We start from the raw sequence: 18604 nt of genomic DNA, 5'->3' as shown, positions 1-18604 counted from the left end.
TATTATTAAAACTAGGTGGAGGTTTGGGGCTCTTGTTCCTGATAGTCTAACAATGAGGTTGGATAATGGCTAAGTTATTTTAAGTTTTGTGATATTTCATTTGATTATATTTAATTGGGGTCAGGAAGAAATTATGCAGAACTTTTCCTCTCGAGATTAGTAGGTGCATTCTTGGAGTAGATTGACCAAGAACTAGGGAAGGAATTGATTAAATTTAAGTTAATGATTGGCTTTTTCTTGTTTTATATTGTTCTTATGTTCTTGCACAATAATAAAATATTATCAGTTTATAATGTACTCTTATTGCTTCTTACATTCTAAAGCAGGGATTTACAGTGCGGTTGCAAAGAATTTGACTTCACATTGAACAGAGAGACATTAATCCTGCTTTTACTTCAACCCAACCTCTGTGCCCTCTATTTGATGTGATTCAAATATATGTTGGGAACAATAACTAGTACTGAACGCATGAACATTGCTGTCAACTTTGATTTGGATTTGAAACCATTCCTGATCGATATGAGGCTTACATTGCCATACATTTTATGTTTTGTGAGCACTTGAAAGAAATCAATATTGGGTTCCAAAACTGAATTATTCCATGGCTAGAATAGACCATCTTTTCCTGGTTCTTCTTAAATCCATTGTATCTTGTATTGGGAGTTCCATGAAGCGCCTGTAATCTCTGAAATTTATATCAATATCTGTTGCATCAACAACAGCAGCAAAAAAAATGAAAGTCCGGTTAGAATTAGATGCCAACATGCCCCCTATCTTGTGAAACTTTAAAGCAAATAGTTTATGCTATTCACATAGTTATAAAAAAAAAGGGGGAAACTACACAATAATCGTATGATTAGATTTTCACCTCCATAGTTTTCCCCACAAACGATGCCTGAATTTCTGGATAATATGGTCTGTGGCACTTCCAATCTTGTGCTTGTTAACAGTTTGCATTGATTTAGACCAGTTCAACTTTCATATGCAAAATGAGAGATGTTGTAGAAGCAGAATCAATAGGGATGTTTAAAAGAGAGGTAGACGGATATTTGAGCAGTGGAGGTATTAAGGGGTATAGAGAAAGAGCGGGACATTGGGATTAAAACAATCTGCCAAAATGTAGTAAACTGGTAGATTAGGTTTGATGGTTTGAATGTCTTCCTCATTTCAAACGTGATTGAAATGTGTTTTTAAAATAAGAATGAATAGAACTACTACTGATAGACATTAGCTGTCAGCATTGCAAATACAATTGGTTTCATTGTTGATACCATTATTTGTTTATTGTTCACCAAATCCCCCTGAGAAAGTATCAAGAACAGTGAATTGGCCAAATATTACTAGAGTAATATCTATTGCATTTTTAAAATATTTTAAAGATTTAGATAAAGAATTCAATCGGTGGCTATTGGTTCTGTACTTTGGAAACCATAGAAATTCACAACACAAAAGAAGGTCATTTTGCTCATCGGGTCTGTGCTGGTTTCTTTAAGAACAATTCTTTCAGTCCCATTTTCCTTCCCTTTCCACATATCCCTGTAATTTACTCATTTTTAGATCTGTCTGTCTGTCTTTGACTTCCTTCCCTCCCTCCCTCCCTTCCTCCCTTTATGGCAATATGGATTCTGCCTCAACCACTACTCCCAGCAGGACATTCCATATCTTAATCTCCCTATTTACTTGTTTGCTAACCATCTTAAATCGATGCCCTCTTATCATTGATTCATACCGACCAGTAGAAATAATTTCTCCCAACAGATTCTATCAAAGCCTCTCATAAAAGATCTCTATCAGATCCACCCTTCAACCTTCTTTGTTCCACTATGACATATGATTATTTCCTCACCATTTATGGATTGTAGATATGACTTTCATTTAGCTGTGGCCCTGTGATTGCTCTTTGGGATTTTGGTTTACTTCTGTTTCCTTTTAAAGAACCATATTGATGAGTCCACTCACACTCTCTGAAGACGATACACAGAAGCTGATGCTGGAGCATTTTGCTGGTTGCTCTCAAATGGACAATGGCTTAGCTCTACCTCGGCTGCAAGAAAGAGCCAAACTCCAAGCTCGTCTGATCGAATGTCGGAAAGCGAAGCTGGAACAACTAGAGCAGAATTGCAAGAAATGGGTGAGACATCTCTGACATCTGTGATAAACTGGCCTATTTTTAATGATGGCTGGAGCAGTAATGAGCTACTTTTAGCTTTTGCATATTTATAACATGGTCAGCTGGAGTCAGAAGCAACAAATTATAGTAAATAAAATGTATTCCTCAATACTGAACAATAGAACATTTCAGCACAGAAGGAGGCCATTCAGGTTCTCTCAAAGAGCAATCCATTTAGTCCCATTCTCCTGCCATTTCCTCAGACCCTTTTATATTTCACATTTTCAGATATTTTCTCATTGCCTTTTGTCGCAATTTTGCATAGCTGTCTGGTTTCAACTTATCCCAAACTCTCTCTAAGTTGCTCACTTTCAAAGGAAAACATCTTGTTCATCTGCCTCAAGATCTCTCCTCTTGGCCTGTGTGGAATGTGCTGATTTTTGCTACAAGGTACTGACCAGAATATGGAATTAAATTGAGATTTTGTTTCAAAGTCTCTACTTTAGAAAGGGAAAAATATGAATAATGTCTTACAAAGATGTTTCCAATTACAGTATAATAGTTTAATTAATAAATTACTATAGATACAACAAAGGATGTAAAGAGTTGAGTAAAAGATAGAACTTGAACATAAGGATCAATGTAGTAAAGGATGATTTCAGAGAGACTTTCTTCAAAAACAGACTTTTATTGTCACAGTTTGTATCCACATTCTCTCTCTCACTCTCTCTCTGTTAGCCTGAAGGGTGTTTCTCCATTTCTTTGCTTCACAATTAAGTGCTTTTCCCAGTTTTGCACTCGCAATCTCTACTCATTCTTTGAATCTTTAAACCTTAACAAACCATTTTAATTTGTGAAGTGTTCAGTTTGACAGAGCCTCTGAGCCTCACTTTTATTGAATTTGTGAGCTATTTGTTGTTTAATTATAGCATAAAATGTTGGTTTGTTCAGTAATATTCAGGTCTCTAAGTGGCTTTAAGGAAAAGCGCTGCACAGGTACATTTAAACAATGTGTTATTTTATCCATTCGGGACATTAGCAACAGCACTGCATTAGCATATACCAATGTGTTTGTCTATGTTTCACAGGTTTCTGGTACAGATAATGATTAGTTTTTTCTTCAATCTTGCTTTGGTGCCTGTGCAGTTTCTGTGATGGACTAATAGCAATGAAGCCTCATTTGTAGACTGGCGGTTTGCTCTCTGCTTTCTTTTATTTGTACTTCACCAGTTTTGGGAAATTGCAATTAGCCCTTTGGCAAACATCACAAATTAAACAGTATTCACTCCTGGGAGTTGCAATCAGTACATCTACCTCAGTTTGCACTCATTGCAAATTAGACCTTAGATCTGTGTTTCTATTGGAGACGGTGTGTTCATTTTGCTGTTATTTTAGCAAGCTACCTTTCTAAGCCACCAGTTTTCCAGTCTTGAACATGTATTTTATGACCCATTGCACCCTTGAATCTGTGTCCTCTTGCTTTGTTACCCTGGAACAACCAAAACTATTGTTCTTATTCCATCTTAGAACCGTGACTATTATTGATCACCTGTTGCTCACTAATTACACTGTAATAATGTGCTAAGACCAGTACAAGACAACAAAATGTCCTTTAACCAAGGCAATCAATACCCTTTTCCTGTCCAGAAATCGAGGTTAGAGCAGATGTTAACTTTCTGCAGTAATTTAACTTGCTTCAGGGAAGAAATAACCTCAGCCTAAATCACAACAGAAAGCAACGCATGGAGACCCAACATATAAAATATTTACAAGAACTGTAGCACTGAAGAGTCTTGTATTGAAACATGTTTGTGCTTGGAGTTTTCTTACTGTGACAACTGCAATGATTTCATTTAAAAAAATACCACAGGAAAAGTGGTTCAACTTTGGCTAACTAGAGAAGTTAGGGAAAGTATAAAATTAAAAGAAGAGGCCTATGATACTGCCAGAAAGAGCAGTAAACCTGAGGATTGCGAGGGCTTTAGAGAACAGCAAAGGAAAACCAAGAAACTGATTAAGAGGGAGAACATGGAACATAAAGACAGATTGTAAGGGTTTTTACAAGTACATAAAGAGGAAGAGACTATCAAAAGTGAATGTGGGTCCATTGCAGGCAGAGACAGGAGAAATTATATTGGGGGAATAAAGAAATGGCAGAGTCATTAAACAAATATTTTGCTTCTGTCTTCACGCTAGAGGACACTGAAAGCTTACCGAAAATAGAGGGGAACCTGCAGGCTAATGTTAGTGAGGAACTTAAAGAAATGAAGATCAGTAAAGCAATAGTACTAGAGAAATTGATAGGATTAAAAACCGATAAATTCCCTGGACCTAATGGCCTGCATCCTAAGGTTTTAAAAGAGGTGGCTGCAGAGATAGTGGATGCTTTGTTTTTGATCTTGCAAAATTCTCTGGATTCTGGAATGGTTCCCATTGATTGGAAGATCGCAAACGTAACGCCGCTATTTAAGGAGGGTGGGAGACAAAAAATGGGGCTATAGACCAGTCAGTGGTAGGGAAAATTCTAGAGTCCTTAATTAGGGACGGCGTCATGGGGTACTTAGAAAATCATAACATGATTAGGCAGTCAACATGGCTTTATGAAAGGGAAATCATGTTTAACAAATCTTTTAGAGTTTTTTTGAAGATGTAATTAGCAGGTTAGATAGGGGGGAACCAGTAGATGTGGTGTATTTGGATTTCCAGAAGGCATTCGACAGAGTACCACTTAAAAGGCTGTTGCACAAGATTAGAGCCCATGGAATTAAAGGTAATATATTAGCAGGGATTGGAGAGTGGCTAACAGGAAGAAAACAGGGAGTAGGGATAAACGGAACCTTCTCAGATTGGCAGGATGTGACTAGTGGAGTGCCACAAGGATCAGTGCTTGGGCTTCAATTATTTACAGTCTATATCAGTGATTTAGATGAGGAAATAGCACTTAACTTATCTAAATTCGCAGACGATACGAAAATAGGTGGGGGAGTAAGCTGTGAGGATGACACATGAAGAATGCAAAGGGAAACAGCAGGATAGGTGAGTGGGCAAGAAGGTGACAGATGGAGTATAACGTGGGAAAGTGTGAAGTTATTCACCTAGGTAGTAAAAATAGAAAAGAGGATTATTTTCTAGAAGGGGAGAGACTAGGTAGTATTAGTGTTCAGAGGAATTTGGGTGTCCTTGTACACCAGTCACAAAAAGTTAATATGCAGATACAGCAAGCAACTAGGAAGGCTAATGCCATGATGGTGTTTGTTGCAAAAGGGTTAGAGTACAAGAGTAGGGAAGTCTCGCTGCAGTTGTATAAGGCCTTAGTGAGACCGCACCTAGAATACTGTATGCAGTTTTGGTCTCCTTATTTAAGAAAGGACATACACACCTTAGAGAGAGTGCAGCGTAGATTCACTAGGTTGGTTCCTGGGATGAGGGGTTGACCTATGAGGATAGGTTGAGTAAACTAGGCCTAAATTCTCTAGAATATAGAAGAATTAGTGGTGATCTTGTAGAAACCTATAAGATTCTTAAGGGTCTTGACAGGGTAGGTGCCATGAGACTGTTTCCCCTGGTTGGAGAATCTAAAACTAGGGGTCATAGTCTCAAGATTAAGGGTCAGCCTTTTCAAACTGAGTTGAGGAAACATTTCTTCACTCAGAGGGTAGTGAATTTGTGGAATCCTCTACCCCAGAAGGCTGTGGATGCTCAGTCCTTGAACATATTCAAGACTGAGATTGATATATTTCTAAAGGATAGACGGATTAAGGGATATGGGGATAGAGCGGGTAAATGAAATTAGGTTAGAAGATCAGCCATGACCTTATTAAATGGTGGGGCAGGCTCGAGGGGCCGAATGGCCTACTCCTGCTCCTACGTCTTATGGTCTTATGGTCTTATTTAACCCTCGGCCAGTGCTAAGCATAAACAGGTCTCCTTCAGAGATGGGTAAGGAATTGTGTGCTTGATATTAGTCTCTTCTCTTTAATACTGCCAAAGTAGCTAAACATTAAATTAATACAGTATATGCATTTGCAGACAAAATTCCTGTGAAGCGCTTTGAGATGTTTTGACAGAGTGATAACGCACTATATAAAATGCAAGGATTATTACATTTTTAATTTGAGATTGGTCTGTTCCTCCAGGGGATAAGAGTTGTCACCTGAACACATTTTTGTTTTAACATGAAAAACATTGCTGTTCCATCTTTACTCTGCGTTATTTGGATCATATCTCCTTTTTTATATGAAGGTATGGTGAACAAAATGGGGATCTCAAAAGTAAAGTGAAAAATATGAATAAAGGAATTGCATTTAAAAGAGGCAGTAAAACAAAAGCCAACCATTCACTTGTTCTTAACATCAATCATGACATATATAGCCTCTTCTCTTTTTTAAGATAGACTTGGAGTGCAATTTTCTCAGACATTACTGAAAGTTCTCTGGAGCGAGAGCGTAGAAGTTGTTCAATGTACCTTTGGTTCTGATGGAGTGCAGGGGAAGAATGGGAAGTTTTGATGTGGAAACAAGTGCTTTCTCCTTTGGGGAGGAAAAGACTCAACGATTAGTGAAGGTTGTAAAATTTTGGAGGGTCCATTTGGAAACACCTTATAAGTATATTTTAGCAAATTGCTATCTGTTTGTTGTGTAAGTGGATGGCTTTTTGAAAATTATAGCAAGTAAAAATGCCAAGCAAATTCGCAGCAGGATTGAGTTAGAAGTACTTTTTCTGAGATTTGTTGAGCTAAATTCTGAACTTTCTGCAGCAGGTTCTCAGCGGCATGCAGCTATTTTTTATAAAGAAAAGTACTGACTGACACCAAGGGTGGGAGAGCAGATGACAAAGAGGGAAGAGAAGGAATTCATAGGAGGGTTGCCGATGGGGGTGGGGTGGGTGGGGTGGGGGTTGGTAATAGGGGGCACATGGTGCTGAAAGCTAATATCATGGGATGTGTGATTCTTGCAACTCTAAGAAGATGATTCCATTCTGATAATAGTTGATTACTTTTGGAACTGGGTTCATGTGGAATGCACATGGACCTATGATTTTAAATCGCTTCAACTAAACTGTCTGATTGAATTCCAGATTATAAAAGATACTAACTATATAAAATAATGTGTACTAACCAGCAGCAGATGCAGCGTGATGAAAGTATGATTGACCGAACTACAATCAGCTCCCCCACTCCCCAATCCAGCCACAAATAATGATAATAATAATAATAGCCCTTGCAATTGATTGATAAAGTGCCTTTCAGATCGGAATCGCATGAAAAAAAGTGCTTCACAGGATTTTACTGTAGTGATTGTGCATTTTGCAGGTGAATGTGGGAATCAATTTCCACAAAGCAATGTCCCACAAACAGCCATAAGTGAATGACCAATTTTATGAACAACTGGTGAATCCCCTCCAAGATGTGATAAATCACATCTAGTTGAGAAATGTTGCCACTTAAGTTGTCTGATTAACAATACCTCTATGCCAATACCCTACTAATGCATAACTGTGTAAACTTACACAAAATAATAAATAAAGCTTTTCATGAGTTATCTTTCATGTGGGACCTATAAAAGGTGCTTGGAATAGAAGTCATGGAATGTTTTCAGAGTCTTGTAAATTGTATTTCAGATAATTTATAATGCTTACGTTATAATTATTGAGGGACGTTTGTGTGCATGCTTTGTTTTGTAGCACAAGAGAAAGGCTAAGAGACTGAGGTCTGGTGAGACTGCAAAGCTACGGGCTCTGATGGAACATATTAAGGATAGAGTTGAACTGTACAAGGAAGAAAGTGAACATGTTACAGAAGAGGTGAGCATGGTAAGTGGCATCAAGGGAATAGATATTGGTAACCTGTACTTTGGACTCTTTATAGACAACAATAGAGTTTACTGGGCTGGAATAACAGGGAAACACATACAGAGGAATTTCCATCTGTAGCTGGCACACATATGTGAAATACACAGTCTTGCTTGGATACTCTTAAGCATGGTGATGAATTTTTGTACATGTTAGACACTTAGCTGACCCCGAAAAAACTTGGCAGCTTAGGCCAAATTTGTTGATACTTTAAAACTCACAGAATGTACTCCACTAGTTGTGTTGGGATTGCTCACTCTGACGACAAACCCACTTCTTTCTGTTCTTGGCACAGTGTGTCAATTCACTATTCCATTGGGTCATCCTCGCTGTCTTGGTTTCATTAAATGCCAACTCCCTACTATTTCCTTTGTAGACTGAGGAAAACAGAAACTTAAAAGAATTTAAAGAAAATAGACTTCAAAATTACAATTGAATTTAAGAATTTACCAAATTCACAAGATAATGTCATAGAACTTCAGACACATAACCCACAACAAGTAATGGTAGTGATCTGACAACCTGGACGTTAGCCATACATTTAGAACATAAGAATTGCTAGACGAAAGAAGACCAAGGTCCATCGAGTTCGCTTTCAACCATCCTGGCAGTGGCATGCATGTGTCATGTCTCAAACTATATACTGTATCCCAAGATAGAATTTCTTAAAAGAAATCTATCTAATTTACTTTTGAAAGAAAGAATCAACACCTTCTGCTTCCACCGTCTCCTTAGGGAGCCTGTTCCATTCGTTTACTACTCGCTCACTGAACTGGAGTTTCTGTAGATTTGTTTTGAGTTTACCCCTCTTCAATCACAGGCCATGTCCTCTGGTACTACTGTTCTGGATGAGATAAAACGACTTATATTATCCAGTCTACAGTCTACATTATACAGTTCCTTTAGAATCTTAAAAAGCACTATCATCAGCACGGGAAGCTGGAACTACACCGCAATTCTGTAACAGTGGATCTACAATTAATAATAATAATAATCCTTGCATTTCATATAGCACTTTTCATGTCTTTTAGACGTCTCAAAGCGCTTCACAGAATGTACTGTAAAGTGAATTGACTGTGTATTTGTAGGTAAAACATGTCAATCTCACACAGCAGTGTCCCACAAACAATCGTGGGTTTAGTGACCAAATTATTATTGCTTTTTTTTCTTGAGGGATTATTATCAGGAGTATGGAGTAAGGAAACTTGCCCAAAGTTTTGTCCTGCCGGAATCGAACCCAGGTCTCTTGCTTGCAAGGTGAGTGCTCTAACCACTGAGCTACAGGACTCCAATTTACCCATGTTGAAAGAAGACCCATGCATTATTGAGATGCTTAATAACAAGATTATCCTCAGATACAGCTCGATAGATCCCAAATGGTCTGACTCCCAAATACTGCAAACTGCGTTTGGCGTATGTTAAAATCTGTATTTTATCAGCGGCATTTGCTCAGCACTGAACAGGATTGATGGCTTCCAGAGAGTGGGACCTGTTTAAATCAGTTTGATCTGTTTTTCTGTGAAATAATACCGAATGTGGAGCAGCAGCCACATTCCAACTTTGAGAGACATAGGAGCTTGTGAGATAAAACCTCTTATCTTTTCACTTTGATAGTACATTTACAGATATAGTCAGTGATGTGAAGATGAACTTCAAAATACCATCTGATCCATTTTAATAAAATCTTGGATTATTTTGGACACATTTCCTTTCCTGGATAATCCAGGAAATTGCATCTGCTGTTGTGTGCAACTGAGATATGCCACTTGTGGTTTGTTTTTAAATATTGGTGATCATCTGTTTTAAAAAAGCTTTTCTGTTTAAAAAAATGTAGTTTTACAGGGCATCCAAATAGCACCATTTGATCTATAATGTTGTAAATAAAGTATAAATCCTGGACTGAATTCCCAGTGTCCCCCCCCACCCCCCCCAAAAAAAGTGTGCCTCAAGCATTCTTTGGAGGGTTGCCGTATGCTGAAATCCAATACCATGCCCAAGGGTTGGGGATCTCAGGGTGTGCATTGCAATACTGCTGGGGCTGACTGTTGTTGGGAGGTAGGGGGTGGTAGGTAAATGTTCAGTTGTAAAAGTACTTGGGTTGCCCTCTAAAAATGAGACTAATAGACATTTGATTGATTACCATCTCTACTCTTGTGTTCAATTGCTCTCTGCCACCAACTGACCAATATTCTGTTGCATGGGTATGAGACTTATAATTATAATAACAATCCCTATAACAATCCTTGAATAAAGTACCTTATCCCACTGTTGAGAAGTCTCAAAGTAATTCACAGGATTTTACTGTAAAGTGTAGTCACTGTATTTTGTAGGTAATCTGGCAGCAAATTTGCACACAGCAGTGTCCCACAAACAGCCATGAAACAAATTTTATCGTTGGGAATGTTGGCCAGGACAATTAGAGAAACTCTTCTCTTTTCAAATAATGCCGTGGCACCTTTAACATCCACCTTTAACATCCACCTTTAACATCCACCTGAACAGGCAATACACAGATGGAACCTCGGTTTAACATTCCAATTGCAGCTGAAAGTGGGGGTTTGGTTGAAGTCTACAATTTCCTCTTTTTAGGGTTGCTTATGCATAACAGATAGCTCTGCAGCCAACTATGTGCAAAATATATGCCTTTAACTTGGCACAGTTTTTCCCCACAAGTGCTTTTGTTTTATTCTGAATAGGACATATCAAGTGGGCATCTTTTTCGGAAAGATGTTTCTCATAATTCTATTAATCTTAAGATCTAAGCTGTGCCAAAGAGAGTTGCTCTCCCCCATTGAAAGAAGTTTATGTGGCTAGAGGGGAATTGGCTTCACAGTGAGTCCTGCATTTCCACTGATTTCCATAGATCATTAGATCCGCAAGATGCTATATATGACGGGCGCTGTGAAATGCCACTGGCTATTACCTGTTGTCCTTTCCCTCTGGATATTAGCATTTATTCAGCCATCTGTATCAGGAGTAAAGATATTGTGGGACGGTTTTGACAACAAGACTCTCATTTTATATTTTACGAAATGAATTATAATTTTAACAGAACAAATTACAACAACACAAAAACAAAATTACATTTGTATAGCGCCTTTCACATTGGGAGGATGTCCCAAGGTGCTGGACAGACAGCATTACGGACCTGAGCTGTGGGTCGGGGTTGGGGAGGGTGGAGGGCAGGAGGGATGCAGAGAGATCGATAGACCAGTTGAAGAGGAGGGTTTTGAGATGGGTCTTGAAGTTGGCAAGGGAGGGGATGAGGCAGAAGGACTGGGGGATGGAGTTCCGGTGGAGGTAGAGTGGCGGAAGGCCCGCCCGCCAGTCGTGGGGCGAGCGAAGCGGGGGACGTGAAGCAGACCAGAGCCTGCTGAGTGGAGGGAGCGAGCAGGATGGTAGGGGGTTAGGAGGACGCAGAGGTAGGGGGAGCAAGAACATGGAGGCTTTGAAGGTGGGGACCAGGATCTTGAACTGTATCCTCTGTGTGATGGGGAGCCAGTGGAGTTTGGCAAGGATGGGGGTGATAGGGTCACAGAGCCTAGTGTGGGAGAGGGCACGGGCTGCAGAGTTGGGCAATGTTGCGGAGTTGGAGGAAGGCAGAGCAAGTCATGGTGCAGATGTCGGGTAGAAAGTATAGTTGAGGATCAAACAAGACCCCAAGGTTCTGGACTCACTTAGCTCTGGTCGAAGAGGAGGCTGTGGGATGGAGTTCTAAAAGATGCGGCAAAGAGGCTGAAGGCCCGAGCTGGGCGGGGTCATACGTTGATATGGCACCTTGCCAGGCTCCACTGGCTCCCAATTACCAAAAAGATTGATTTCAAGATTCCACACTCATTTTCAAATCCTTTCATGCCCTCGCACCTCCCTATCTATCTGACCTGCTTACCTCCCCAATCTACCACCCACTGCCTTCGCTCAGCTGTCTCCAGTCTCCTGTTTGTCCCTCGTGCCCTCCGCTCCACCATCGGTGGCTGTGCCTTCAGCCACTATGCCCCAAAACTCTGGAACTCTTTCCCTCAATCCCTCCGCCTTGCTCCATCCCTCCTCACTTTCGAATCACGCTTAAAGACGTTTCTTTTTGATCGTGCTTTCAGTCACCACCCCCTCTCCCTGTCACCCTGGCTCGGTGTTAGACTCTGGCACTGTCAAGCGCTCCGGGATGCTACTTCACGTGAAGGGCGCTATATAATTGCAAGTTGTTGTTGTTGTGTCATGTATGGAACGAATAATAATGTAGTGAAGCATTGCAACGTGAAGTGGTAGAATGCGTCTTTTCACTGTTAATTGCCCATTTGCTGAATTCTCGATCTAGACTGTGCTAGAGAGGGAGGGATGAAGTGATGTTTCCTCACAAGATTAGTCGGAGAAGTAGATGCTTGGGATCAGATCACAAGCTCTACCTCTTGGTCAACAATCAGGGAAGAAATAAATTATCAAAAAAAGACAACAGGTTTAATGATCATATTAAACAAATGTGTTTACCCCCAAATATCGGTAGCATATTAACAACTGTGTTAAATCTTACACAGATTTAAAATCTGTGTGAGGACTGGTGCATTCACCAGTGGAGTCCTGTAGCTCAGTGGTTAGAGCACTCGCCTTGCAAGCGAGACACCTGGGATCAATTCCAGGCAGGGCGAAACCTTGGGCAAGTTTCCTTACTCCACACGCCTAATAATAATCCCTCCAAAAAAAACAATAATAAATTGGTCATATTCAATCCACGACTGTTTGTGGGACACTGCTGTGCGCAATTGGCTGCTGTGTTTCACCCACAAACATACAGTCAATTCACTTTACAATATATTCTGAGAAGCGCTTTGAGACATCTAGAAGACATGCAAAGCGCTATATCAAATGCAAGGATTGTTATTATTATTATTATATTCAACCTTATCTTCAGGAAGTACAAGTCCAGGAATCTTAAACTCTTTAGTGATTCCATAGTCTCAGCCATGAAAGATAGATGAAGAATGTTCCGCACTGCCTTGTTTTATTTATTATCCATTAGTATTGTGAACACATCTAAGTGAAATGAGTTAAACTGCACATAAAATAAATATTTATATAGTTTATGATGTGGATAGTCATGTTGCACCTACAACTGCTTTATAAGCCCTTTCTTTCCAGCAACATTTCCTTCTGTGTTGTTTGTTTAGATGTTTAGATAATGAATCAAATCAAATGTCAGCTCTACTGTCTTCTTGCACCAATTGGAAGGAGAACAAGTTGCAGACTTTGGAGTCTCTCACACGAAGATCAAGGCATATGTATTCCTCAAGAACTACGTTTCTCAGGAGAATTTAAACACAAGTCTTAGTAGAACAAGTCGGTCCGTTTAATTAAATATTATTCATCAAATCTAAGGACAAATCCTTTCAATATATAACATATGTAGGAGCTTGCATCAAATACAAGCAGTTGCTATTATGTTGTCCTTTACAACAAAGTACTCTATTATGTGATCCTCTTGTAATTTATTAACAAGTTAATAACCCAATTTCCTGTAGAGGCAAGGGATTAAGAAAGTAGCTTGGTGAATAAAGGGACAAGTCATTAACTAAAGGAATTAAGTGCATGTCTATGTTTTAGTATATGTATGTAATTTGCATGACCTGCATTGGTCACTCACTTTATGACTGGAGGACCTTGCAGTGAGCAAATTGTCTGTCGCACCAACAAATACACAGCCACTACACTTCACAGTAAAAAAAATATCCAGTGAAGAGCTGAGAACTTTTGACTATGTGATAAGGTGCTATATTGAATGTAAAGATTATATTTTAAAAGATACGTCTACATTGACTAAGTTTTTCTTGCCTCGGGCAGTGAGTTTCTCTTCGTCTTTAAAAAGTGGTGTATTACAGTATAGCAAACCATTGGGGAAAATAGTACTATAATATTGCTGCAGAGTGTTGAGAAAATATCATATTTATGTAACATGACTGGATTTACTGTGTCACTACCAAGATTGCAGAGCAGGAATGTAATAAATGGCAAGAAAGTGTCTGAACTTGGCACTTGCTAGCAAAACAGTTTACTGAGTTAGGAACTATTGGGGATTGTGTATAGTCTTACAAGTGTGCAGTGTCTATAAATTTCTCAGCATCCTTATTTTTTGCTAGTCTTGATTTTGCTTCTTCTGTTTCATTGATCCATTTTTAAACTTTCACAGCAGCTACCTAAAGCTATGTAAAAAGCTGCCTCCAGTGCCAGGGAGATTTGCTGTGAGCAGTTTCATTCTCTTGTTGACTGTTTTGATGATGACACCAGTGAAAAAGTGTAAAAGTCATTTCCCCATGCAGTTCATCTGTCAAACTCTTCCACCCCACTCAAGGGAAGCTGGGTCAAATCCTGTAAATGTTTGAAGATTGGCTGTGGGGGAAGTGATTTCAAAATTCAGCACATCACAGAAATCAACAGCCTGTGTTTTTTAAATGAAAGCTTAGGTATGAATTCTTACGAACTATGGTATCAGTTACTCAATTCATAAAAATGAAGGCTTGCAGGTGTCAAATGTAAAGTTTATTTTGCTTCGTGCATATTAAATGAAAACATTCGTGCAAGCTTCAAACAATACCATGTCTTCATTAAAGTGCAAGAGAGCATGGAATCGCTTTCCAAGATGAAGAGAATGCCACTGAGCCGGTCTGTTGCTACTAGGGAGAAAGGGAGGATTAACGGAGCAGAAGCTAAGATGCTCCTAGAATTATAATTGATGGCTTCAATAGTTGTGACCAACAGCAAAGTGGATTATATTTTATCTCATTTATATTACTAGCAACAATATTTTGCAGCATTATTTGTTAAATGGAACCAGTGAACTAGTTATGTTCTGGCACAGTAAGAGCCCATTCCTTTGTTAATTAACTTGAATGCATTGACCAATGATAACTAATGTTTGGTGCTGGGATGAAGAGGAATGAAGATTCCTCTTTCCCCTTCTCTCCTCCCCTGTTGCTCTGCTCTGTTTGTGATTTCAGCTTTGTGGCTGTGATATGGCACACAATGTCCATCCACTTAACACGTTGCACACATAGGAAAGTGAGAGAAGCCTGCGTTGCATTGGATAACACTGTCAAAGTAGAAAGACCTGTTTAACCTGCCCACTGTCATCTTTTAATTTGACCCATCCTTGGAGCTCACTTTGGGACTGAACTACTCTTAAGATTTCTAACAAAGGAATATTGGAACTGAGTTGATCATCTGTGACAGTCCCACTGGTACCTGAACTAGTACCCCAGGGCACTGTTGATAACAGATCAGCCACCTGACTGATCAATAGAACTTGGAGAGGCAAATAGGTCACTGGGCACAGGGATTCATCCCACTCAGCTCCAGTTAACCTCGCAAGCCAAAGCCCCAACACCTAAGGTAACCCTATTTGGTTAAGGATCAGGAAGCTTGCTAGATAATGTTCACAATGATAAGCTGTAAGGATTTAGCAGATTAAACTCCAGCAGTATCCCGACGCACACTCTGGGATCCCCAAACCTTGGCTCTTGCCAAGCTGTGTTTAGGATTATTTGAGCAGGGTGTACCCCTCAGGGAAAAGATGATGCAGTTCATTCCAGACAAAAGGAAATTTCCATGCATATGTGTCTGGTTTGAATCTCTAAGGCATGGCGATGGGTTTCCATATGTTTCAGACACTACCTGACCAATTTTGTTCAAACCAAACAAGGATACTTGATCATGAGGGTTTGTTTGAGGATTCATCCTGACCAAGATTCCTTTTTCCTATCCCAAATCATGTTCCCGTACTTCCTGCTGAATACGGAATTCCTTCTGCATTCTTGAACAGAGACAGAATTCATTTTATTTTGTGCTAGTTTGTTCCATGAGACAACTAATAATCTTGTAGTCATTTGTTAACCAGGAGCCCTGATGGTAGGTGTAGGGAGCAATCTGTCTCCCCAGGGCAAGCAGTTAGGTACATTTTCAGTTCATGCTGAAAATCTTGCTGGTATTGAAATTGCTATAACATCAGCATTTGTTAAACAGTGACTCCTGGAAATAAATCGAGCCAGCTGACCTGCAGAAGTTCCGCACCAGAATTCACTAGATTATGTAGGAAAAGAGAACCTGTGTGGGTTGGCTTGACACACATCTGGTTACCATCTGGAATCATTATTTGGTGACTCCACATGGCAATAAACATTCTCAAAACGTACACAGTGATTGCATCTGCATCCAGGTTCAATCAGTGATGCATGGCTATTTTGTTAAAGTCCCCTTCCTTGTCTTTATTTCCTTTTTTTGTTAATGCTCAAAAAAAAACTTTTTAATCCTCTGTGGTTTTATTTAAATAGTGAGGAATTTATTTAACGACAACTTGCATTTATATAGCACCTCTAACGCAGGGTAGTGTCTCAGAGCGTTTGACAACCCGGAGTATGACACCACTTTAAATGCATATTTAAAGTAAATATGATATAAGAGTGACCCATTTGCAGTCAACATCCTTTAATAGTAGGTGACTGATATGGTAAAGCAAGTTGCAAAGCTTTCCCTCTTCACACTTTCAAATCTGGAGAGCTTTGGAGAAAATGCTTACCAACAATCCCTGAAATGGCCCTCAATATTGCAGGCATTTTCTCTGGAAGGCTTCAGACAGCTACATTTTGGTCTTTTTTGGGTTTGAAGCCGGAGTTCTTTTAAACCTGTCTTCCTGGTACCAGCTTTGATCAATTGATGGCAATTAAAACAGAAGGCACACTCCTGTCAAAAAGGGAATGGTTTTCATGTGACAATGATTGAAGTTAGTCATATAACCACGTCATTGTCAGAACTTTCTTTTTGAAATCTTAGAGAAGTGCAGAAGAATGACTTTGAAATTAATATTGAATTGAAGAATTTTCCAAAATTGTGTACAACCTTATAAAATGAGGGTCTAAAAGTTAACACCATGAGATTATGACCAAAGTCAGTTTGTATCCGAGAAAAGGATGGAAAACTTCTGTTCAAAGAAAGACACTAAGATGAAATATACAGTGTTCACTTAACCACCAATATAATTTCATTTTCTGCTTTAATCATTGGAATTTATTTTTTAAAAACTGCAATTGCTGGAAATCAGAAATGAAACCCAAGGTGGGAATCCACAATCAATCAATCTGCCCGAAATGTTCGTCTATTTTACTCTTTTAAATACTGATTATCTGCTGTAGATATGCAGCCTGTTTTTTCTCCTTCTTAATCATGTTTTTCCAATGAGAATGGATTTAGCTGCCTGGCCTCTCTACTTGACATGCTGATCGATACCCCGGGATTATCCTTCATGCCCTCTCTTCCTTTCCATCTCTATCTACTTGTCAGTACAATGTCTAAATTGTATATAACATTCCACAATGTCGGCTTCATTTCCTTGCACTTCTATTGATCTGCTATGTCCTCATATAATTTTGTTGCCTTGTAACAGTAATGTGCTGTGAAAACACTTTCAAAAAATTGTATTAAGGGGAAAAAAACTCAAAAGAATAGTACTTTCAAAGTACTCTCTCATTTGCATTATTGGTGAAATAACTAGTTATACAGATTTTTCCCTACCTTAATCAAAATATCCTCATGCTTGTTCCTCACTGAGGATGGAATTGAGAGAACAATTGAGTGGGATTTAATAATAATCATACTAATCGTTCCATTTGATATAACTCCTTATCACGTCATCGAAAGGTCTTAAAGGGTTTTGTATGATTTACTGTAAATTGTAGTAACTATATATTTGCATTCAAACATAGCAGCCAATTTGTACACAGCAATGCCCCACAAACAATCATGAAGTGAATTATCATTTCAATTTGGGGAATTGCTGCGCAGGACATCAGAATAATTTTCTTTTTCAAAGGTGCCATGGGATCTTTAAAGTCTACCTGAACGAGCAGATAGCATATTGGTTTGATGTCTGATGCAAATGATAGCACCTCCAACAATGTAGTGCTTCCCCAGCTCTACACGTGCTGACTGTATGCGCAAAGTTCCCATGTGGGGTTTGAACCCACAATCTTTTAGCCCAGAGGTAAGGAAGCTAGCCACAGAGACAGGTGGATGGTACAAGAGGTTAGAAATAGAGTAAGAAAAGTCACAGAGAGAAAAAGAAAGTTAGAAAGACTCAGAGACATAGATCCAAAAAGTGGAAGATTGAGAGAGAAAATGAGTGAGAAAATGGTAGAGGGAGAGAGGTATTGCAGCATGACTTACATTTGATTACAGGGCAGAGTGCTGCCCACAGTTACAGCCCACACAAAGTTGCTCAACCACCAGGTCAGCATCTTGATTTGGTCTTGGAAGCAATGCAGTCAGGCTACTTACCAATCTTTAACTGCGCAGTAGGCTTTTCATGCTGCATTTCTTCCCTTTTGAATGTAAATGCAATGTGAAAATAGTGTGAGAATCCTAGTATAACAAGGGGTTAATGCAAATGGGAAAAGCCATTGAAAAGCAAACAGCATCTGAATCTACAGGTTCTTTCTCTCCTGAAGAGCTCAAAATGTACTTTGTGTAGTGGTGCCAGGTGTGACCACAAAGGTAGAGGTGACTATTTTAAAGATCAAGTGTTTGCAAATCCAATTTCACATGAGATAATTTCGAAAACATTTTGAGTTGTGCTCAGGTATAATGTGGCTCTAACTCCTTGAAACA

General features: G+C 39.3%; 1 protein-coding gene across 1 annotated transcript in view; it reads left to right on the top strand.

The window, feature by feature from the left end:
• The window catches only part of LOC103181089 (limbin), a 75718-nt gene that overhangs the window by 45892 nt on the left and 11222 nt on the right, over window positions 1–18604 (top strand). The window contains exons 14-15 of the mRNA XM_007897314.2: window positions 1936–2131; window positions 7793–7921. Of these exons, the coding sequence (XP_007895505.2) occupies window positions 1936–2131; window positions 7793–7921 (325 nt within the window). The remainder of the gene's footprint in view (window positions 1–1935; window positions 2132–7792; window positions 7922–18604) is intronic.

The sequence above is a fragment of the Callorhinchus milii genome, unplaced genomic scaffold (genome assembly GCF_018977255.1).
Source record: "Callorhinchus milii isolate IMCB2004 unplaced genomic scaffold, IMCB_Cmil_1.0 Scaffold1, whole genome shotgun sequence".
NCBI lineage: Eukaryota > Metazoa > Chordata > Chondrichthyes > Chimaeriformes > Callorhinchidae > Callorhinchus > Callorhinchus milii.
This window is presented reverse-complemented; position numbering and strand designations above follow the sequence as displayed.